We start from the raw sequence: 25577 nt of genomic DNA, 5'->3' as shown, positions 1-25577 counted from the left end.
TTTCCCAATTATCACAAAAGATCACCAAGAACAATGATATTCCTTGCAACAAGAAACAACTCAACAACTTGATAAAAATTTTGCGACCTAAAGTTTATATCACTAGTTCTTCAAATTTCAAGACCCTTGTCCAACAACTCACGGGCAAGGGATCAATTAGTCCAACTTCCATTAATCACGAGTCTCTGAAAGAATCTGAGCATCCAACTCAGAACCTTAAAGCGATGGATGAATTGAGCCAGGATATTATGAACCCCTTTGAAAATTCTGACACGATCAATGAGGGACAATTGTATTTCCTGACAAAATCACGTCAAGAAAGTATCAACCAAGAATTGTCAGTAGATTCATCAGAAGGAGGTATATCGTCATCTTTTATTGTGCATGAGCCTTCAATCCATAAATCGTCTGTTACAGTGTTAGATAGTTCCATCCAGAACACTATGAACCCCTTTCCAAATTCTGATACGATCAAAAAGGGACAAGTCTATTTTCTGTCAGAGTCACATCAAGAAAGTATCAACCAAGAACTGCCTGTTGATTCATGGAAAGGAAATATGTTGTCATCTTTTACTGCACATGAGCCCTCTGTTCAAAAATCATCGGTGACCGTGTTGGATAATTCCATCCAGGATATTATGTACCCCTTTGAAAATTCTGACACGACCGACGAGGGGCAAGTGTATTCTCTGACAAAGTCTCATCAAGAAAGTACTAGCCAAGAATTATCCGTAGATTCATTGGAAGGGGGTACACCACCATCTTTTACTACACATGAACCTTTCATCCAAAAATCACCGATTACAGTGTTGGATAGTTCGATAGCACGCCAAGAAATGGATTTTTCAGCAGAATACAGGAAAATGGAATCATGGCTATTGGAGATAGAATCATGTTCTAATTATCATCATCAAGAACAGGTTTCTATCTGTGATAATAATGATTCTTATTTGTCCAATATCCTGCAATACTAGCATTACAGTGGCATAATTTCGACGTTGTGAGTTCTGAGTTGAGATCTAACTCCATATATAATTGTTTTTAATACATATATATAGGGCTTGATGTCAACTCACCACGAACCCATTGTTAGATCGACGACTGTAATTTTAGATCCTTATATCTTTTGTATGAATCCATGAGAGGCTAAAAAAGTCTCCTGTGCATGATCAAGATTGTTCAAATCAAGCTATAAAGTTGTACATGGTTCTTGTTATCTTTATTACCTTTTCATTCTTCTCTCTGTATCTCATAAATAAGCAGAAAAATTGTAATAAGTTGTAGAGTTTATTAAGATTGATGTATAGTTTTGTGTATAGAAGATGCAACTATTCTATTTATTAATGTGTCGTAGATTATACTCAATTCTGCTCTTTTCTTTTCTTTTTTGTTTGCTTTTCAAATCGACATTTTCATAAATGATCTCACCCATCCTTGCATTTGAATCATCATTATTTAAAAATTACACTGTAATTTTTATTTAACTAGCGGGAATGTCAGCGCTTCGCACGGTTGATTAAAAAATTAAATTATGTAATTTTAATAATAAAATATTTATCTTTACTTTTTATCAGTTTTATCTTATAATCTACATTCCCCAACCGTAATATTATCCAGGGTTTCTTGATATGATAGTATTCTCAAGGTTGAATGCTTCTTTCTTATATTCTTCAACCTCGTTTAACTATTGACTTCGGTACCTTGTTGTGCTATTTGCCAGAATCGGATGATATCATATATTTTATCGACCAAATGATACTATATATCACGATTTAACATTCAATTCTTTAAAGAAATGAACCATAAAATAAACATTATATTCCATATAAGACACTGAATTAGAAATCGAAAACAACATATGATTTTTTTTATATGTATTATTGCGATAAATATTATTGTTTCTTATGATATAATATTAGTTTCATGAATAATAAAATATAAAAATCAACACAAAGTTTTGTTTTAATTTCTACAATCTTTGAATCATCCTTCTTCTTCTCTCTCTCTCTCTCTCTCTCTCTCTCTCTTTTTTGGTTGTATTTATAGGATTAAATTTCCAAAATAAGGTATAATATAAATGGGAAAATGAGATAAATATTTCCTAGTAAAGTAAATAGATTCCTTTTTTTAGCGACTAATCCGATCCGGCTATAACTTCTAAAATACTAAATAAAATATCACTTTTGAAACGTTGAAAACAAAAGTTCAACACAAAATTTAGTTTGTAAAATCCTAATTTCTAGAATATATAATATAACCAATAACAAATACTAATCAAGAACAAAACATCAGCAAACAATAAAATATATCTAATGAATATCCCTATATATTTTCGATCTTTGTGAATGTCTCACTCTCTCTCTCTCTCGCTGAAATAATTCCTATAATAACATCCTCAAATTAGACGTACAAATAATCTTTTATATCTTGTTATTGCTCTTCAAAAGAAATATAGTATCCAATATTAGAAGCCCGAAAGATACCTAATTTAAGTTTTCAAGAAAACATAGTGCCTTATCAAGCATATTTATGTGACGGACAAAATTTGTGTTACAAATTGCAACTTCAAAATACAAAAGTTGAATTGAAAGTGAAAAATTACAGCAGTACCATACCCTATGTTTAGGATTAAGAGGAGGGTTGAATTTGTAAAAAGAAGCCTTTATCTTCGCGAGGAAGAGGAGTCCTCGCTATCCTCATTTCTATATTTCTTTATTGCTTTTATAGTTTTTCATTGTCCTCATTGATATTAATTTTATGGTTATGGGTGTATATTAAATTCTAGTGTAACCCAACGAAAGCGTAATGCAATTTTTTCAAAATCTCCTTCTCTTTCCTTATTTAAGACTCATAATCATAATTATGTATAGCGAAAGTATTTTAATAATTGAGTAGTTGTATTGAAATGAGGATTAAAATTTTAAAAATCAGGGAAAAAAATAAATATAGACCTGCTTGACATGCCACATCACCGTTCTAATTCCCGTAATTATTTTCAATGTTGATTTTGATTTAAAAAAACATAAAACAAAAATTATAGAAACGATAAACAGCTGAAAAATTGACCTGCCATTTGAAAGGGACGAAGAATGAAGTAAATCTCCAATCCTATTGGTGTCGCGGGAATACTGCAAGAAATAATACAACGTAATTAACAAGTTCGGCAAAACATGAAGGAAAAGAAAACACAAAACGAAAACAGAGTAAGGGTTTCAATCCTTTTTGGGCCAAGTGAAGTACATATATACTCACATACAACTTCACAATTTGCTTCAATTACTCTTTTTTCGTAAAGAAGATCAATTTCTACTCAAGAAGTTATTCATAAATATATGTATGATAATAAATATTTGAACAAGAAAAACCTTTAACATTTAAAGTGACAAAGGTCTTTGCACTGATTGGACTACGAACGCTAACTTGAGAAGACCAAAATTGTAACTTCTAATGTGTTAAAATTTAGAGAGAATAATTTCATTATTATTAACAGTTACAAGTAGCCTCTGATTAGTTGTAAAGGTATAGTTTTGGTGACTCTTATTATGCTAAGTAGGGCCAAAAATTTAAGACTACCTCTTATAGATCATTCTTGCAAGTCATTGATTCGCTTAGATGTCTATTAAATTATTGGTTGCAAACATATCAACAAGGACTCTGTGGCCCAATGGATAAGGCGCTGGTCTACGAAACCAGAGATTCTGGGTTCGATCCCTGCAGAATTTATTTTGGCGTTATTAATTTTTTCATTACTGTGTCACTTGAATTTAAGGAAAATTATGATTTTTATGAAATGGCTAAGCTAGTGCAACTTTTTTTTTTTTTAAATTAAAAAAGGCATACGTCCATCTGCATAAATAAAGAGACTAAACGATGTGTTCTTTATGCTCCTCCTTTGTATAGATTTCAAAATATAAAATTCTTAGGGGTCATGTAGTTGATGGTTTGGAATAATTAATTTAAGCACAAAATCCCGCATAAGAGAATATAGTGGTTGGTTGGCCCTATAAGGAAAAAAAGAATAATCACCGATAACTAATAAAACATTTGGTTGATAATATTAAATAATACATGCATTGAGTTATGCGAGAATCGATTAATTATTTTATGCGGATAGAACGCGGAATAAGAATACATGTATTAACAGAAAATGTGTTGTTAAAGTAAGTAAATTCATGTATAACAATCTCATCATTATTAGTCACTGCATAAACAATCCATATACATTATAATACCTGTATAACCAAAATAGATCCCATAATCTTGTACAAAAAAAATGAACACAAACATGGTGAGTTGGGAAACAATGGGAGTGAAAATGAGTTATTTAGGGGATGGATGACTATACTGCCCGGACTCTCCAAACTTGCGCCCCCACACAGTGTCGGATCTTCCAGAATTGCACTACTTTTGAAGGATCCAACACACACTTGATGATGAAAAGTCCGAGCAATTCCATTCATTGGCGCTTCACTTGTGTTAGTTGAGAAGCAGGAAGAGTGTACAAGGATTTCAACTGCTGACTAATAAGTTTGCTGTTACTAATAGCCATTTGGAGTTCCAAATTATCAGACCACCATTGCTCCAATCCATGTGCCTCAAGAAACTTCTGTTTCCCTTTATTAGATGACAAGAAAAGCTTTGCACCAGCAGCAACTTGTTGACCGTTATTTCTTGGTTTTGCATTCTCCTTATCAGCCTCATTGTTGTCTTGTACACCGTTATTTTCTTGATCAGTGTAAGAGCAACATATATAATCACTATTGTTAATGTACAAATGAGGCACCCATTGCTTTAGACCTATCCGAAAAGGTGGTGCATTTTCCTCGTAGCTCATTTGATCATCCGTTTTCGAAGGGAGCATTGTTTTGAGCCTTTTCCACGCCAATCCAGCTTTTTCGCCTATGTTTCTTAAGCTCATAGCAAGTGAAACGGAGGGTGGATTGAACAAATGTGCTTCTACATGTACCCCTTCTTTCGCTAGCGATTTTCCCACTTGAAGAGCAAATCCAGCTCCAAGTGAATGGCCTACAATACACACACTGTTGCTGCCATACTTGGTGGCAATTGATTTTAGAGCACTGAGGGCTGCACTGAATCTCACAGAACCTTTTAAACTTTCCCAAGCTAGGAAACGGAGATCATCTTCAATATCCCTTCTCATCGTTTGGCTTTTGAGAAGCGTTCCTCTTAAGGCCACGACAGCCCTCGGTGCACCACTAGGTCTGATGAGTACGAAATCGGATAATGCTGCTGATCTGTCCCATTCTAAGATTGCACCGAAAATAGATCCATCTCTTTCGTCGTTTAAAGTCTCGACTAACTTGTACTTGAAAGGTATTAACCATTTTGGAGCAAGCGCGTTTTCTTCTGTCCTGTTTTCTTGTCTGTCGATTTCGAGAAGGTAAACTACTTGGACAAAGCAGGCCATGACAGTTCTTTTGTAGTTAGCATCCTTCCTGTCCATTTGAATTACATATTTAGCATCAAAGTCAATGTCTAACAATACAGAAGAAAAGAATTATATGTTGATAGTAGTTGCCCATTGAGAATGAAAAGGGATCACTCAACTAACTTAAGGAAAAACCAGTGAGTCTACCTCATTCTTGACACTAAACAATGGAAATTTTAGCCCAAAAACAAGATTTTCCAGTGAAGGAGTTAACATATATCAATATCAAGACACCAGTGAAATACTGAAATAAACAAAAAGGCATACATCAACATCATAAAATGACCTTAACCAATCCCCCGCCCCACCACCACACCCCCTCACTCCCCTTCAACTATGAGTGAGGCAATAAAGTATAAAATAACATAAACAAGGTTCTTGAAATTACATGGAAAAAACAAAGAACACCAAGAAAAATTACCAATTGAACAAGTGATAAAACTAATGCAGCGTGATTACACATGTTGGTAGCGAATTAAGTAATATCATGTTTATTACCATAACGAGTGCCATAAGCAGGTTGATTTCTTATTCAAATTTATATATTCAGTTTCACAAAAATAATCACCATGGCAAGATTTGTATCCTGAAGAAGTTAACTTCTACCTCCTTAGGCTAGATAGAATAGTAGAAAGTATTAGCTACACTCATTGGCTTGAACTCCCACAGAAGTCTTGCAATCTCAAAATGACAATTTGATGGAACTTATTTGTTCTTTTATCAATGCATCTACTAAAGAATCAGTCAGATTTGCTATCGATTCACCCCAAAAGACCTATTTCACTCAACATGTCATGACTAAAACTTGAAGGAAACCAAAGTGGAATTCAACAATATCACTCTGGATTTGGGAAAGAAACAACTAATATTCTCCTCCAAAGATTTGAGATAGTCAAAACATTAGCAATGAAAAATCACCTAGAGGATAGAATTTAGACCCTAGATGAGAAATTAGAACTAAGCTGATGGAGAAATTCTAATACCTTTAAGTGTTATACTATCCAAACTTAAGCTGTCCTAATTTAGTTAGAAAGAGGTGTTAGTTAGCTAGTGGAGAGAGGGGAGAACACCATTTTCCATGCATATTTTTTGAAATCCCCAAGCACTGGAACGAGCATACAAACACTGAAAGAAGCACTCTATGATCAGCTACAGGACTAAAGCTTGAAACTTTGAAAGCAAATTGAGAATTCTCTACGTTTCTACTGCCTTATAAGTTTTTGACAAGACTACAAGACTTCTAAACAGAACTTCGGATCTAAAGAAAACGTGCTAACATGACTAAAACTAATCTCAGCTAACAGTATCCACCTATATAGATTTTCTTTTTCGCATGTATGCATTAATTCTAAAAGATTGTAGGTCAGGAGAAATAGCGGTCAGCTAGACGAACAAAAGAGGATTGCTCACTGTCTATAATTTCAGAGATAACAGGAGACTTGGCTGAGCAACACCAACTAACTTCAATTCTAATACTTTAAGGGTTTGTTTGGTTAGGAACAAGGATATCCTGGGATTGTAATACAAGATTATAAATTTATACCGATTTTAGCAAATACATTACCAATAACCAAACATGGGATAAATCTAATACCAAATTTTATACGGGGATTATTATCCTAATCTCCAGTAACCAAAATGTTATCCTATCTGAAAATTGAACTATCCTTCAACTGGGAGCCTAAGCCATGAATCAGTTCAGTTAAACCACAAGATGAACCAAATCAAAACCTAAAAACACAATTAAATCTAAAATCAAGAAAAGGGTCTCAAATCCACTATTCAAAATCCCCAAACACTGAAAAACACACACTCAATCATCAGCTACAAGACTAAAGCTTGAAACTTTGAAAACAAATCAAGAAAAGGGTCTTAAATCGACTGTTCAAAATCCCCACACACTGAAAAACACACACTCTATATGATCAGCTACAAGACTAAAGCTTGAAACTTTAAAATTAAATCAAGAAAATAAACATAGAGATGGAATAAAACACTAACCAACTAGAATTAATAAGATCTCTCCAATTTGGAGAAGCAACATTTCTTGGACTAGATACATGAAATGCATAAGGATGAGATTCAACAACATCACCCTCTTTAAAAGTTTCCATTTTTATCTCTTCTTTAGCTGCCACCATTTCATTTCTCATCTCCTCCCAAATAAACACTCTATAGTCTATATGATAAGCTACAGGATTAAAGCTTGAAACTTTGAAAGCAAATTGAGAAGATGAACACCAACCAACTAGAATTAGCTTTAGTTAGTTCAGTTAAACCACAAGATGAACCAAATCAAAACCTAATAAAACAATGAAGTATGAAATCAAGCAAGGGGCTTCAAATCCACTGTTCAAAATCCCCAAACACTGAAAAAAGCACACTCTATGGATCAGCTACAGGACTAAAGCTTGAATCTACAACAACATACCCAGTGTATTCACACAAGTGGAGTCTGGAGAGGGTAGGGTGTACGCAGACCTTACCCCTACCTTTGTGGGGTCGGAGGCTGTTTCCGGTAGATTTCAGTTAAACCGTAAAAATAATGAAATTTGAAATCAAGAAAGGGTCTCAAATTCAAAATCCACAAGCACTGAAACAAGCACACTCTATATGATCAGCTACATGACTAATTAAAACTTGAAACTTTGAAAGCAAATCAAGAAAATAAACATAGAGATAGAATAAAACACTAACCAACTGGAATTAATAAGATCTCTCCAATTTGGAGAAGCAACATTTCTTGGACCAGATACATGAAATGCATAAGGATGAGATTCAACAACACCCTCTTTTAAATTCTCCATTTTTATCTCTCCTTCAGCTCCCATTAATTCATTTTTCATCTCATCTGAACCCCTTTTCGCCATTTATAAACAACCCCACTTCTTCAATCGAACAAGGTAACGAGTCTAAGCGAAAAAAATTGAACTTTAAATTAATAGCCCTTTTTTTCACCTGAAAAAAATGGAGGAAAATGGAAGTTTTGAGGATGAAGAAGTGAAGTGTGTTTGCCTTTTTTTTCCTTTTTGGATTGTTAAGATTTGTACTACATGGTATTTAAATTTTGTTGACATTAATGATGAATCCAATTCTTGGATTACATAGTAATGATTATTAATGGTAAAATTTGAATTATGTCTGGCTTTTGTTTTAAGGTGTTTCTAACGGTCATATTTTTCATATCTTTGGATTCCCTCTCTGTTTCAAAGGGTCACTAAATATTTTATTGGAAAAATAATACTGTATGTCTATTTGGTGAAAATATTTACCCGAAATAGCCTTTTTACACATTATTATACACTTTTATACAAGGTTTATACATTATCTATAGTAAGTTTATAATTTTGTATAATGTTGTAAGTTGGCTATGCGGATGTAAATTAAAAATATTGCTACATGGATGTAATATTTTATACTGAGTTGTATATAATTGAAATTATCCCTTTATTGGGGAAGTTACACATTAGATATATCCATTAAAAATATTTATATTCGCTAATTAATACTTCATCTGTCCATTTTTACTTGTCATGTATTAATTTGGCAAACCCCTAAAGAATCCATAAATAGAATGACAATTTTATTATATGATCCTTAATTATTACTTAGTCATTTAATGGTTGTCTTATACGTATTACAATGTGTTGCTCCATTTATTTTCTATCTTGATATTTTATTGTTCTATTTTTCTTACAATCCTACATTGACTATGTTTCTTTTTGAGCCGAGGGTTTATCGGAAACAGACTCTCTACCCCACAAAGGTTGAGATAAGGTCTGCGTACATCCTATCTTCCCCTGACCCCACTTTGTGGGATTACACTGGGTTGTTGTTGTTAGTCATTTAATGATTGAAATCAATCAAACACACTATAAAAGTTGTGCAAACATTAATAATTCTTTGAAATTTCCAACTCAATAATTAATAATAAGGGTAAAATAGGTACGAAACGGTAAATTAAATTATCTCTTGATTTTTCAAACTGGACAAGTAAAAGTGGAGGAGGGAGTATATAAAAATACACACTAATTAAACATATATTATATATTTATCGACTATTTTTTTGAGTGGGTAGTTATTTAAGTTAATTTTTCTTTTCTTTTATTGGCCATATTGAAAGCTGAAATGATTGAGCAATGTCGAGTGTTGGTCAAACTTATTTGCATAGAATATTTACACAAAATCATATCAATTTTCATATTTAACTGAATTATTGAAGTTGAAATACATATGATTATAGTTAAGCAAAATAAATGTATTTGTAAGCACAGGTCATTCGTTTACCGGTTTAAGATAAATTCCTAATAAAATTTAACGTAAGGTATTTTATGTGCATCAGGTTGTTAAGTGAGGAAATATTTGGCTATAGTTGCTGACTTGGAAAGGCCCCTTTGCATTTTAGCTGATTTGGTATGCCTACTTGGCTTTTTGGTTAGATTTAATCAATTTTATGACGAGATTTGTGATTTTGAAGTGACAAAACTTAATTTAGTGTTTCTTCTAGGAAAAATCGCAAGATGAATAATCATTTCATAAAGAGTTTTAATACCTAAAACCCCCCTTAAATTAGTCACATTTTGTAATTTAATTATTTAAACTATGAGGTATTGATGTTAATATCTCCCTGAACTATAACATTTTCATCTAAAAACTTCTTGCAGTGTTAAGTGGGATGAAGAGTGACTTCACTCTCTTTGTAATGTGTAGGCCAAAAAAGAGTCCTTTATAGTGTTTTACTTCCATTTTCCTAGAATTAAATTATTGTTTTTTGTATCCACAAAATCATACAAGAACAGAAAAAATTGGACTTTGAAATCTTCTAAGTTGGTTGTGGAATCTGCATTATTTTCCAATGCCAATTCAGCAATTAAATCAACTAGTTCGTACGTAGTTTAAGGATTTAATTCTGAAGAAAATAGCCTTCACAAGCAACAAATGAGAGAACTATACAGACAGTTATATACATTATATATGAAAATTTGTTTTAGTAAATATCCACAAACATACAAATATATTTGACTCAAACGTCTCAACCGGTCCAAATAAATAGAGAACCCTCAGTTTACGTTCTTCGACTATTCCTAGTCTTTGTCTTTAATGCAAGTCATGGATAAATAGAACTACCATCAAGGGGTATGATGGGGATATTGGATGAATAAGATTCATTCACCTTACTAAAAAATTTGGATTCGAGCACTTCGAATGAAAAAAATTCTGATAGGGAGTGTTTTTCCTCTGAAGAGTCTTACATGGTGCTAATCCAAATTAATCGGGAATATCGGTTGTAAACCAAAAAAATAGGAAAGGACAGCTATTGGATTATGCCGACTCCGTATGCAGAGCTGTAGCTCCGTCCTTCAGAGCGATGAAGAGATCCTAAGTTCAAGTTCCACTGTCACTCATTATCAAGAAAAGAATATTCACGTGCTTAAACTCAAGAAAAATAATCAGGCTCTCGCGTAAAGGGCCATATTAAAGACATTAAGTAAATAAAAGTATGAGATCTCTAATAACTTAATTCATTTACTTAAGATGATCACATTTAACCCTTATGATACGCAGTGGCGGAGCCAGAATTTTTGCCTAGGGGGTTCAAATATATGAAGAAGCAAATACACGAAGAAGCCAAGGTGGTTCAACATCTACTATATATACATCAAAAAATATTCTTAACCTTATATATACAGTGTAATTTTTCACCGAAAGGATTCGGATGAACCCCTCGAAAGCTACCTAGCTCCGCCCTCGATGATACGTTAAGCTTGCTCTTGGATGGTGATCTTTCTTCTTTGATGTAATTGTTGTGACAACAGTAATAGATTTTTCCACATGATTTTAGAATATAAAAACAACAACAAGGTCACTCAAAATTGTAACCGCAATCTCCAAAACATGAAGTTTTAAGACTATTATTATCATAGATTGGTCCATCCTATCCATTGAAGAAGAATAATGAAGGTACGTATAACATTCAAACCTTTCTATAATAACCATCTTTTATAATAACATTTCATTGTAACAATCAAGTTTTTTTTTTTTTTTTTTTTTTTTTTTAACTACTTCATGTTATGTTATATTATATGTTCTCTATAATAATATTTGGTTTAAAAAATGGAACAAATGACGCTGTCATATAGAGGTTTGACTGTATAATTTTTTGGTAGCATCAGACAAATGTGCAATAAACTCATTTCTAATTAATTTTGCTGATTTCTTTTTAGTGGTATTAATGCAGAAAATTGTCATTAGGGTGTGTATTACTGGAAACCCTCCTCCCACACTGAAGAAGTTTGTTGTGGATATTTTGAAGTTAAAGTACTTGGTAAATTTTTTGGGGTACAAATCCCAATGTTGTAGCTCCAAAAATCAGAGCAAGCTCTTGTCAATTGCAGCAAAAATACCAGGTAATAATATTATTGTCTTCTGATTCATAAGCCTTACTAATTATAGAATTTCTCCTTTAGGCAAAGTTTTGTTGACATGAAAAGAAAAGTAAAGCAAAATTATTAGTACTTGCTTAATTATTTTTAAATTTCAATACTTTTATTTTGTCCTTAATGGCACTCTCCTTTATAGGAATGACATGACTTGTTTAAACCCACATGATTCAAAGGCTATTTTTGACATGTTATATACACACTTTTAACTTAAAACTACAAGATAAAGTCTTCTTTTACATTCTTAAATTTTGTGTTTAGTCAATTGAATCTCTTTTGGCTGAAAATTATAGTGTAGAAAGGGTTAATACTAGAATTCTTCTAATGTGTAAACTATTAATAAATCCTGTTGATATGAGGAAATATTCCAGAATACTGGTAAAGGTAGTTCAAAAATTTGAATCTCAATTATAATTAGTAGTTTTTTTAACCAATCTAACATAAATTCTTGATTCCGCCACTAATTAAAGAGACATCTTACATATCAACAAAGTTTGTACACAAATTAGTACGAAAGAAAGAATCAGATAAAACGCCATTTGTTAAGGCGTGTGGTGGGACGGATAAGATACTTCTACCTTTAATCAGAAATTTTGAGTTGGAGCCATGAAAATAGAGAAACTCCTGATCGGGACCCCTTCCTTCTTTATGATGACCTACACAACAAAAATCTGTATTAATCGAGCTAATGAATTCTGAATACCAAATGATTATTAAAAAAACGATCCCTACTACTAGTAATTACTATAGACTAACTACTACTAGTAATTACTATAGACTAACTTTTTGTATGATTAACATTTTGCAGGGGTAGAGAAAGTAGCTATAGAAGGGGAAGAAAAGAATGAGCTAATGGTGATCGGTGTGGGAATTGATGCAGCAGAGCTGGTCACTATACTAAGGAAGAAAGTGGGCGTTGCTGAGGTTGTGAGTGTTGGCCCAGTGGATAAGAAGAAAGAGGAAAAACCAATAGTACCATGGGTCTATGGCAATTATCAAATACCCTCTCTTCAATTTTGGGAAGTTAAAGATCCCTAATACCACTCTGTTTGGTGATTTGCTTAATGGGGGTTCAAGAATACTGAACTTTGGGCAATAATAACAAAAGTAGCCGAAGATTCTGCAATAGTATTTTCTGTTATTTGTGGTAATTATAGATTCAAGCGTTAGGATCAGTAGATCCACAACAAATAAGAAGCATTGACTTAATTGCTTTTGCAGTTTATTTTATGTTAGGAACTCGTATATATCAAAACAAGACAGATGTAAATAATCGAGAAAGAAATCTGAAAATGCAATAGACGACACAGAGATTTAACGTGGAAAAACCCAAGTCGGGAAAAAATCACGGGCAACGACGAGCAAAATTCACTATATAGAAGGTAGAGTACAATGAAGCCTCAAGAACATGAAAATGCAGGAAATAGGACAAAAAGAAACCTCAGTATATTCCTACTATATTTCTACTTCAAGCAGTAGAAAAAGTATATAAGCATAAAAGAAAATGCCCCAGAAAAATTGGCTCCACTTTCAGAAAAACAGTTGGCCAGTAAGCTGCACAATCTTCACCATGATCTCCTCAACTGTCCTAAAATTGTCAAGTGCCAAGAAGAACTGACCAAGTCTTAAATAAAGAACTGGAGCATGAAACACTTGGACAGGACTGGAATATGTTGACATAACGGGGCAGAATAAACAGTAAGAAATTTGAGGCAACCGTAACATTTTAATTTCGATATTAATCCGATTTACAATAGTATCATTGGTCTAAGGCATTTATGAATATCCCCTCTTCAATTTTGGGAAGTTAGAGATCCCTACTACTTCTCTGTTTGGTGATTTGTGCTTAATGGGCTCAAGAAAATTGAACTTTAACTAATATCAACAAAAGCAATGGAATATCCTATGATAGTATATTCGGTTGTTTGTGGTGAAATAGATTCAAGCATCCGGACCAGTAGATTCACAATAAATAAGAAGCATTGACTTAGTAGCTTTTACAATTTATTTTAATCCTGATATTGATCGGATATATAATAGTACCATTGGTCTGTTGCAATTATGAAATACCGCCTACTCAATTTTGGGAAGTTAGAGATCCCTACTACTTCTCTAAAAAAAAAAATTGAACTTTGACCAATAACAACAAAAGCAACGGAATATCCTACAGTAGTACATTCATTTGTTCGTGGTGAAATAGATTCAAGAATCCAGACCAATAGATTCATAATAAACTAGAAGCCTCGACTTAGTTGCTTTTGCAATTTATTTTAATCCTAATATTGATCCGATATATAATAGTACTGATATTGATTCAATTTTGATTTTATCTGTTCGGTGATGTTGTGCTTAATGGGGCTCAAGAATATTAAACTTTGAGCAATGATAATAAAAGTAGCGGAAGATCCTGCAGTAGTATATTCGGTTATTCATGGTGGAATATATTTGAGTGCTTGGACTAGTAGATTCACAACAAATAGGCTTTCACATTTTCACTTAGTTGAATAAGCAGTTTCTTTTAATCCCAATGTTAATCCGATATATCATAGAACCATTGGTCTATGACAATTATGAAATGCCCCCTCTTCAATTTTGGGAATTTAGTCTTAGAGACCCCTACTACTACTTCTCTATTTGGTGATGTGTGCCGGATAGGGCTCAAGAATATTGAACTTTGAGCAATATCAACAAAAGTAGCAGAAGATCCAGCGGTAGAATGTTCGATTGTTTGGGGTAGAAAAGATTTGAAGTTCTCTCTCTAAATAAATAGATTTTAAGTTTGTTTGTAGCATACATATCTCAATTCACAGTCTTGTTTAAAAAAAAGTGAGGTGTTTGCAACGAGAAAAATAAGTGTTTATGATTTTGGAAAATTTAAAAAAAGCTAGTTTTTGAAAAGTGACCAAATAATCAATTAAAACAAATGAAATATTGTTATTCAAAAGTGCTTTTTCAATTAAATGGTCAACATGGCTTTTTTTAGCCAAAAGTGTTTTTTGAAAAATCTTTTAAAAAAAAATGCCAAATTATCAAACGTTTATTAGTTGGCTTTAACTTTTATACTTTATTTTAATCTGATATTGATCTGATTTTATCTTTGGGCAAAGGCATGTAATACTGAAATCCAGAAAATATTTTTACACCAAACACAATTTAAATCTTGAACCACAACAACCCCCCACCCCAACCCGCCCGCCCAAAGGGACTAGAACGACTGCGATGGGAATGTAGGGCCTTAAAAGTTGGAATTCTCTCTCTTTAGATTTTAAGCTTTCATACATATCTCAATTCACAGTCTTGTGTGGGTTCAACGAAAATGATAGAGTTGAATTGACCAAATAATCAATTAAAACAAATGAAATATTTTGAGTAATACTCCCTCCGTCTCAAATTATCAATCGTTTTTTTATTTTACACGCTCCTTAAATGTTAATTAGAAGGGGTATTTGACTACTTTTACCCTTATTTATGTATAAGTTATAATCTCTCTCCATTTAATGTTTATTCAAGGAAAAAATGGAGAAAGATAATTAATTGTGAACTTCTAAAACGACAAATAATTAGAGACAATTATTTTTAGTAACAGATAATTTGAGACGAAGGGAGTAATAGCTTAATCTTAGGCCAAGGAAAAGAAATATTTTCATGGTTGAGACTTGAGATAATAGTTGAAGAGAGGATAAGTTGTACAAATTCATTTTTTTGTTCCAAACTCCGTATCCTCTAACTTAAATCATGGATTATAAGCTATATATGCAATCAATCATATTAAATAGCAATTATCTTCTAAGTGATTTGATTGTGTACAAGTCAGAAAAAAGTTTAGCACTTTGTTTCTGTGGAAATTCAACTAGCAAACTGATATGGTCGGTATTAAAAGTTTGACCGATTCTAACGCCACTTGAATGTTTCTCTGGAATGTCGGACTTTTGACATTTCTATGTCCTAACTAGTACGACACAGGACATACACTCTTTGCCTTACGAGACTTTTCGTGTAAAACAACGGCAAACTTCGTGATTTAGAAGAGATATATGTCTCGCTAAAAAAAGGTGCACATGTGTATTTGCCGTTATACAAATATATTCTTTAATTTTGTGATTTAGAGCAGATATATGTCTTGCTAAAAAATTTGTGCATGTATATCTCTGCCGTTACACAAATGGTGCAGATATACTATTTTCGCTGATGGAATTTTTCTAAAAAAATCATTTAACTTATTTTTAATTAAAAAAATGTCACATGACTTTTAAAAAATAAGTTTACCCATTTTTTTAGTAGATTTTTTTTAAAGCCGTGTGACTTTTTCTAGTGGGTTCATTTAAAATAATATCTCTGTGGCTTTAAAAAAAAATTACCCATTTTTTTAAACGAACGAGATCCGACCCACTAGAAAAAATTACCACGTGGCTTTAAAAACACAGGTAGACCTATTTTTTTTAAGCCATGTGGCCTTTTTTAATAAAAAAAGAAAAGTAAATTATTTGATTTAAAAAATTTCCGTTAGTGAAAAGGGTGTATTTACGCCATTAGTGTAACGACAGGGGTATACATGTGTCATTTTTTTTAAAGAGGGATATATCTGCTCTAAATTGCAAATTTGAGGGGTATATTTACACCTTTTCCCAAAAAACAATCAAATGATATGATGAGATTGATTGATCTCTCCACCTTTAATTAAAGGTTTCGGGATATTATATGGAACACAATGGTTAAACTAATTAGACGTATGTTCCATAAGTATAAGACTTTTAACATTTTCAAAATAATAATATAATTTTAAACATATTAAATATAAAGATAGCATATTAGAATTGCTTCAAACTCTAAAGAAAAAAGTGCAAAATTTTGATTTATAAACAATTAGGTATAGTAATACATAAATATTACCAACGTTCTAAGTTCCGTTTGGTACCAATAGTGGTGCTTGGAGAGTGATTTTCAAAATATTATGGCTGAAACCGACTCCAAACTATCTGTGTCTTTTTTGTTTCCCACCCGATGATCGGTATCCGCATTGGAACCCGACTAAATTCAAATTTTGTCTGTGTAGGATTCATTCGGGGGAAGTGTTCCCTACTAAATATTTTTTTCATACACTAAATTCAGATTCGCGCAGCGTGAGACTCATTGGAGGAAGCGTTCACTACCAAAGATTTTTCCATACTCAAGACTCAAATTTAAGACCTCTATTTAACGAAAAAACAGTCTCATCCACTATATCACATGTCCACATCCTTTGGTTGTTTAACTATCTATGTTAATAGAAGTAAGAAGCTCTCCCGTGAAAATTCTTGAGTTGGCATGTTGACCATTTCTTCTTTTTCTAATTGCAGTTGATGATTGTTGACCTTATTGGACCGAATAAATGTTCACCCTCATAATTATGTTTACAGGAATAAATCACTGAATTTCATAACGGACAAGACCGTCTATATAAGTACCTGGATATTGGAAAATCTAATTCGTTGGCATTGGAAAGTTCACTACATTTCAAAAAAATTACAAACACATTAAGTGGTGTCTCTTTTACAAAGCAATTATCCATTAATATGAAGGTATGTACCTCTGTATTTAATTCAAAAAAAGAAGTTCCTGGACTCTTTGCTTATATGTATAATAGTTTACTACTAATATTTACTAACTCTTTGTTTTAGTTTCTGATACATAATTAATGTTTTCTTTTTCTGAGTTATGCAGCAAAAGGTGGTTATTCAATTATCCATGAATGGGAACGATCATAAATCTCGTTCCAAGGCCTTCAAGATTGCGGTTTCTCAGCCAGGTGCTTGTCTCTCTCTCTTCTCTTCTTTTTTTTTTTTTTTTTTTTTTTTTTTTTTTTTGCAATTTTGGCGACTTCTGTCTCATTTTTATTTGAAGGCATTTGACTGAACATATAATTTAAAAATTAAATAAGACTTTAAACATATAAACCAAAGTTATTCTTTAACTAAATGGAGGTGAGAGTTTTATGTGTCTTTTCATTTTCTCCCTCTCCTTATGGAATAATGTTCATACTTTTAATTTATACGAGCGTGTCCTAACAAGTTAAATCATAAAAGGATTTTATGAAAAGTGCTAAATTTATATGGTTTCTGAAAAAGAAAAGACATCATACTTCTTGGAACTAACTAAACGAAAGATATATCACATAAAATGAAATAGAGGGAAGAGTATTTGGGATCTAGGAAGAGAAAAAGAGACAGGTAAAAATTGAACTCATAATATTCGTGTTTGAGATGGACTTCCACCAGTAATAATAAACTTGTCTGCCTGCCTTGGGTGGATGTTGTGTTCAGCATTTGAGTTTTGAGTTCATTCGAACTTAGCAGTTTTAGCTAAAATTTTATATATATGTTAAAAAGTTCAATAAATAAGTACAAGTAGTATACGTTGAACGGTTGAACCCAGTAAGTTAAAGAAATTGAGATAGAATTTTGAACTCAATTCCATAAAATTCAAAACTTGAATCCGCATATTTTTTCCTTCTGATGTTAATCTTCTTGAATTTTCCTTTAGGGGTAGAATCAGCAACCATACAAGGACAAGAAAATAACCAATTAGAAGTTGTGGGTGAGCAGATTGATGCAGTGGTGCTGGCCAATTTGCTTAGAAAAAAATTTGGCCTGGCTGAGATTGTCACATTTGGCCCTGTTGCTGTTGGTGACAAAAATAAGAGCCAAGATGTCATGATGCTGTGGCAACCATATAATTACCAGTCTCATTATGTAGTCCCTCAATATCATGCTTATGAAGTTAGAGATTCATATCAACAGGGCTGCTCTATTATGTGAATGTTAAAAAATGCATAATAGACTTAGGTGCTATTGCTATATGTGTAATTGTGTATCATGTAATTTTCAAATTTCATTCATGATGGTGTGGATACACGCACGCTTAATGTAATTTGATGTCTCTAAAAAGTTAAACATCTCTTTGATTCCAGAGTTGTTTGTTGTTTCAAATCCAACTCGAACAATGTATTTCTCAAGACAAGAAAAAGAACTGTTTGACGATATAAATAAAAACTCATTAAGCTCAAGTCGCAGTTCAAATCCAATTCGAATAATGCATTTCCCAAGACAAGACAGAGAACTATTTGACGTAGTATTTACATAAAACTCATTAAGTTCAAGTTGCATCGTTATTTTCTATAAAAGAAATATCGAAGAGAGCTTTGATATATAAAAAATGTTGAAGAAAAAAATATATTGAAGATGAACATGTTCCTGTATTATGTAAAAAATTCTTGACAATATTAAGCTAGCTAGAGCAGCCTGTAATTCCTGAATTTACCAAATCAAGGCTACAGAGTTTAGGTTACCAATTCATGGTTTCGTACTTATCTTAAAGACACACACTTTGTCATTGGCTTTTAATTAAGTAACACACCAGTCTATAACATTAGTTTTACATTCAAGTGAACAAAACTAAAACTCTACAAATTTCCAAAGGGAAAACAGGATGCAACTTTCCAAAATAGTTTCATTGTGTTAAGTCACCATAAAATAAATATGCAACTTTACATTCTCCTTCCCCGCTTGTCTAGAGTTGTCAACTGGAGCGTATGGGAGCTCAACATTAGGTAAACCAAGAATTGAGATAGGTCTGACTCTGATACCATATAAGAAATTGACCTTATGCGGTTATGCCTAACTCAAACCTAAAAGCTAACGAGATGAGAATTATCAAAATCATATAAGAAGATCAAATGCATATCCCACGACCAATATGGAACAACTTAACAATGAGTCTGCCTGACTCCTCAGATGCCAACTAGAAAGAGTATCAATTTTGACACTTTTCTTCTTAGATGGCATCCAGGGAGCCAGGCAGAACATTTCATCGTCAACTGCAAACAACACTCTTCATATCCCCTAGCCTTAGCCCTACAAAATCCAAACAAAAGAAGATGAAATGGAAACAAGTATATTGTCATTAAAAGAGATATTCTAATTTGAAAAAATTATACTTGGATGCAAGGCGAAGCTAGGAGGACAAAAGGGGTTTATCAAAATCCCTTTTGCCGGACACTCACTCTACATATATAAAGTTAACTCTTTTTATGTATATAATATAGTTGATGTTAAATTCTCTCGTTAAAAATCCTGCCGGATGAAGTCATGAAATTTAGTAGCCCTGGCTTTAGCTTCTCTTGAAGTTCTCCACACTTCTTACCTGCTCTTCCTATCAATAAATTCTTTAAGTCTTTATTTGAGTGAGAAAACAACATACTAGGACGGCAATTTAAAGGGGCAGTGTAAAAGAAATACAACATAAAGTCCAAATATAAGTGTCTTTAGACACCAGACGGCAGATCATTGCTTTAAAAACACACCAGCAACCATTACTATTTAATTTGTTGATTGATATCGGGTGATGAAACCAAAACAAGTTCTGTGTAATTTTGTGAATTTTAAGAGATTTGCATTTTTGCTTCTTCCATTGATTTGGAAAGGCCATTTACTTCCCCCTATCAATTTCTTTATATTGGAAAAAATGTAGATATCTTTACTTTTCATAAGTTATATGACTTAAATTTGTCAGGAGAAGAAACTTCATTTACTTGAGCATAACTTCCCAGATTAACAAATTTTCTTCATGGTTGCGTCCTTCGTTCGTCAAAAGATCGCACATTAATTTGCCTCTCTCCAGATATGTTGAATAGTGGTCTTGGTAGCTTCTAACAAATATTTTCAATAAAATTGTAAGCGGGTGACACTATTTGGTTCCATTTCTAACAAATGTCCTCCTTTTATTTGTGATAAGTCTGCAACAAGCTGAGTAAACAATTTCATTCCATTTCTAATTCTTTATTTCTCATTTCTTTTGCCGATTATAACCCTTTTTATTGGTCCAATCAATGATTAAACTAAAATATAGAAGTTCAATATTATATTATGCTCTTTAGGTACGTATTAGATATTTAGAAACTACATAAGTGATATTACTTAGGAGTCTATTTAGTCTTGTCTAAGACATTTCTGATAGTGCGTAGACAATGTAGAGAACATTTGAAAATGTACAGACATTTCTGTTCCAAAGAAACCATTCTTTTCAATAATGTTAAATGAAGATAGACATAAATTGAACGATATGAACAATGAGGATTTATATAGGAACCCTGATTTGCTTGGATTAAAACATAGTTATTGTTATTAATGTTTGCATTTAGTATATTTTTTATTCTTTTGTGTTGTTATTTATTGGAATTTAATATTTATGTTCAGGGCCGAAAGAGGAAGGACCAAGGGGGTTCATCCGAAACCCTTTCGGCGGAAAATGACACTGTTTATACACGGTTAAAATTATTTTTTATATATATATAGTAGACGTTGAACTCCCTTTATCTTCTTTGTGTGTTTATTTTTTCATATTTTGAACTCTTTAGTGTAAATCCCGACTTCGCCACTGTTTATGATAGTAAGATAACTTGAGTACGACTTTTGACAAAGTTAAAGCCAGTAAGCCACTGCATGGAACAAATGCAGCCTTGATTTAGGCATATGACGGATTTTTTCATGCCCATTAATCATTGACATAAAACAGAACGTGCACTAAAAACTAATTGTATATTTAACAATAATAAGCTTTTATCTTATTTGAGTGGTGCAGTTTTCTGACTAAGGGGAGCTAAAACTATTTTTCTTGTTCTTCTTCTGTAAGTCCTCAAGTAATTGAACAATGAATACTTGTCAATTATATTAAGCTATAATTGATATATTTTACCTCATAGTTGCCCACTTGATTTTGTGTGTAAACTAATATATGATTCATGAACTCTTAACTTGGATATCGATCTCTCCGTGATAGTTGGATGCATCTAGGGAAGGACGTTTAGGTAGTTTAGATTGGATATGAAATTTTCTATTTAAGTTTTTGATTTTTAAATTCAAAAAATTACTGTTCTAAATCTAATTAATTCAACAAAGTTTGCATTGGATCGTTTTTCTAGTTCGGTTTCAAAATAATTGATTTGATTGTTTTGAAGTTTTAGCTTCCAACCCATAATTGAGCTACTTCTTCTTCTTACAAAGATGAATATACAAATAAAGTCTTCATGCCAAATTTTAATAATTCATTATTCCCACCGTAAACGTTCAAAAAAAAAAAAAAATCATACAAGTAATGAAACCATTATTAAGGAAATAAATTTATAGCAACATAAGCATGAAAGGTTAGGATTAACAAGTTCAAAGATCGTTAAACATGTCCAAATAGAAGCTAATTTGACAACAATGAAGCGGTCATATTGAAAATTAACAAGTCTAAACATAGTAAAATCATGTCTAAATAAATCATACTACTAGTACATATAATCATCAACTGCTCAATCCTTATAGACTATGTGTGATTTAAACAACAACAATTTAATATGCTTTCTTAAAGACCTAGTGTCACAATTCTTCAAATGACAACGGAAATACAGCCATAGTGAATGCAAACAGAGATCCACTGTCATTAGCCTACTAGGGTATATTAATTAATGTAGTCAGGTATTGAATTTAGTATTGAGTATATGGGCTTATGTTAAACAAGTACGAATAAATATATATAAGGTATAAAGATTTGGGATTCCGATATCCGAAAATTCATTCAAAATCCGCAATCCAAACCGAATTTTAAAAATCAAATACGATCCAATCAGTAATTAGAAAATTCAATCGAAATGTCTAAAGTTCGAATTCCAATTTTGCTAAAGTACTTTCATGTGTATGATCCAATGCCGACCTCCAGATGCATTATTGAAAGTGAATGATCATATGTATCTTTCAATCACTAAAGTACTTTCAATAATCATATGTATCTTTCAATCACTAAAGTATACTTAAGTTATATGTACCGACAAAGTAAGATATTTTATATATTAATATATCGAAAATTGTTATAACATATTTCTTACTATTTTTACTAAGTAAACAATTAATACTATTGTGAGATTTACAAGTAATTACCTTATAAGTAATCTGATGGTACAAATATTTTAGTACAAAAATTTAAACTCCTTATTCAAGTGAGTTTTGATTGCTCGAAGTTATATATTGGAAAAGAGTTTAAGTTATGTACACTATATGTAAAAAAAGTTACACTATTAGATCATCCAAATAATATCTATCAGTAAACCTCCTTATAATCTTTAAAATATGATAACGATGTAAAAAATTCTTACACTATTGTGTACAAATTTAAACTCATTATAAAATACTTGTAACTAGTGATTACACCAAACCAAATAATTTAATTTTAAAAAAAATATAAATCACTTAACCAAATAAAAGCTTATATGCATATATAAAATACATATTGTGCATTCATTTCCCTAAAATATTTACTGGCTTAATTTTGTGTTGATTTTCAAGCCTTTGCAAATCCCTGTCTTATCATTCTCCTCTCCTGTATATCGGTGTGACAATAGGGAAGAAGGAAAAAATTTAGAGACTCTACAATATCTTCATACAGCCAATTACATCTCTTAACCTTCAAATTGTTAGGAGTATTTATATTTGTATATCATTATTATCCTTGTCGTTATGAGTCAAGAGTCTATCGGAAACAACCTCTCTCTATCCCACAAAGGTATAGGTAAGGTCTGCGTGCACAGAGGGGCGAGGATTGACGTGTATGGGTTCGGAATTTTAATTTCTTAAAGTTTCTGAGTTTAAAATTTAATAATTTGTATATGTCCAATGGATTTTTTTAATACAAATATAAGGTTTGGACCAAAGTTTCTGGGTGCGGGTTCGTTTCTGGATTCGGCTGAACCCGCACTCAATGAGCTAGCTCCGCCCCTGTGGTTACATCCTATCCTCCTCAACCCCACCTGTAGAATTACACTAGGTATGTTGTTGTATTATTATCCTTGTCATTTTCTCCAGCTCACATACAAACTTTCAACTTCTCTCTTTCAAATTTCTTAAGCTACAGTGTGCAAAATTTAGAAATACAACTTAAAAACTTGATCAAACACTAATTATTCTTTAAAAGTATTTTTCAAGTTCATTGGTCAAATAAACATTGCTTTTCACTGTTTTAGAAACATGGCCAAACAAGTTATTGAACTCATTAGAAAATACTTTAATCATACCTTGTGGTTTCATCGTATCAAATAATTTAACCATAACACTTAAAAATTAAAATGAAAAATATATCACTTAACCAAATAAAATTTATGTACTAAATAACCTATTATGTATTCATTTGCTTGATATAATTATTAGTGTGAATTAATAAAGATTTCCTTAATATATCTAGTGGTTTAATTTGGTGTTGGTTTTAAAGCAAATGAAAGGAGGAAAAAATATAGAGAAGCTCTACAAAATCTTCATATAGCCAATTATTAGGAAGAATTATATTTGTATACTATCATTATCCTTGTCGTTTTGTCCAGCTCACTTACAAATTTTTCAAACTTCTATCTGTAATCAGTGAACCATGTCGTACGCCTATCTCTTCACGTATCGCCGCTTTTCACCTCAACAATAATCATATTTACATAGTACATTCTTGGTAAAATTATCCTTATACCACCAATTTTTTTAGAGATAAGGGTCAAAAATACACTTTAACTATCATTTTTTTTAATTTCATATCTAAATTATCATAAGATTAAGAAAATTTTCTAAACTATCACTATTCAGTTTGCAAAACACACCTGAACTAAATGTGTGAATTCACTCTTTAAAAGGCAAGTGAAGCTAAAATTTTCTCAAAAAATTGTCCACATGGCAGAAGTAATGCTATGGTGGCACCTACATGGAAATTAAAAAATAATATTTTTTTATAAAAAAATTGTATATTTTTTTTAGCTTAATTACCCCTCGGAACTTGGTAATATGATAATCCCGATCCCCCTAGATGCTGATGTGGCCAAGAGTGTGAACACACTCTCCCTTAAGAATGTGGAAGGGTCAAAAATCGAAAAATCAGCTTCTAAGTGAAGTATTATTCAACTATTAATCACCATATAATCAATATGGTGATTAATATGGTGTTCCAATTGTGTTTCTTTTTGGTTTTTCTTAATATTCATTGCATATTTTATCCCAATTGTATTTTTTTCTTTTTAAATATAATGATTATTTATTTCAACTGTGTATTTTTTTATTTTTTTTTTTTGGATCCAAATCTAAATAACTTAGTTGAAACTCTATTTATTTTAGCCAAATAAAAAGAAGGTTTAGTAAAAGTAATGAAGTTTAGACGATGTATTTTCTACAAAAAAAAATTGTGTATTTTTCTTTTCATGCAATTACTATTTATTTCAACTCTGCGTTATTTTTTTGGGGTCAAATTCTTAAAATATTTGTTTGATTTTTTATTTATTTCTTTTTAGATACAATGATTATTTGTTTTAAGTGTGTATCTCTTCTTTTCCTGGCCAAATATACAAAAATAACTTGATTAGAATATCATTATCTTTAGCCAAATAAAAAAAAGTATGGTCAAAATATTGTTGTTTCAATTTTTTTTTTTTTTTTTTTTTTTTACGATTTGGCCAGAAAAAGATGATCTAAATAATTGGTAAACTTAAAAAGGTAAAAAATATATATATTTTATCCTTAAAAAATGCCACATGGACAAAAAATTCATGTGGCAGCGGGTGTGTCACGCGTCCATGGGTTGTCCGCCTCCAAGTGGGTCGTGCCTATCATATTGTCAAGTTGAGGGGGGTAATTAGGCCAATGTAA

At 32.0% G+C, this 25577-nt stretch overlaps 3 protein-coding genes across 4 annotated transcripts; 2 read left to right on the top strand and 1 right to left on the bottom strand.

Annotated features, from left to right (window-relative positions):
- Positions 1-4258: 4258 nt before the first annotated feature.
- On the bottom strand, positions 4259-8579 carry LOC132053297 (GDSL esterase/lipase At4g10955-like). Of its 2 annotated transcripts, none has more exons than XM_059445258.1 (2): positions 8147-8579; positions 4259-5456 (listed from the first exon to the last, which is right to left on the bottom strand). In XM_059445258.1, exons 1-2 carry the CDS (start codon positions 8317-8319, stop codon positions 4457-4459), a joined length of 1173 nt encoding a protein of 390 aa, XP_059301241.1. In that variant the 5' UTR covers positions 8320-8579; the 3' UTR covers positions 4259-4456. The 2 variants fall into 2 exon arrangements, with proteins under 2 accessions (XP_059301241.1, XP_059301243.1); XM_059445260.1 differs by lacking the exon at positions 8147-8579 and adding an exon at positions 7451-7807.
- Positions 8580-11191: 2612 nt separating this feature from the next.
- On the top strand, positions 11192-13195 carry LOC132054779 (heavy metal-associated isoprenylated plant protein 46-like). Its single transcript, XM_059446748.1, has 2 exons — positions 11192-11856; positions 12698-13195. The coding sequence occupies exons 1-2, from the start codon at positions 11682-11684 to the stop codon at positions 12925-12927; spliced, it is 405 nt and encodes a 134-aa protein (XP_059302731.1). The 5' UTR covers positions 11192-11681; the 3' UTR covers positions 12928-13195.
- A 4095-nt stretch (positions 13196-17290) lies between these two features.
- Positions 17291-18760, top strand: LOC132054777 (heavy metal-associated isoprenylated plant protein 41-like). The gene is made up of 3 exons (XM_059446747.1): positions 17291-17447; positions 17590-17674; positions 18409-18760. Exons 1-3 carry the CDS (start codon positions 17442-17444, stop codon positions 18681-18683), a joined length of 366 nt encoding a protein of 121 aa, XP_059302730.1. The 5' UTR covers positions 17291-17441; the 3' UTR covers positions 18684-18760.
- The last annotated feature ends 6817 nt before the right edge of the window (positions 18761-25577 follow it).

The sequence above is a fragment of the Lycium ferocissimum genome, chromosome 4 (assembly GCF_029784015.1).
Source record: "Lycium ferocissimum isolate CSIRO_LF1 chromosome 4, AGI_CSIRO_Lferr_CH_V1, whole genome shotgun sequence".
NCBI classification, from domain to species: domain Eukaryota; kingdom Viridiplantae; phylum Streptophyta; class Magnoliopsida; order Solanales; family Solanaceae; genus Lycium; species Lycium ferocissimum.
The sequence above is the reverse complement of the archived record's forward strand: the minus strand, read 5'-3'. Positions and strand labels throughout refer to the sequence as shown.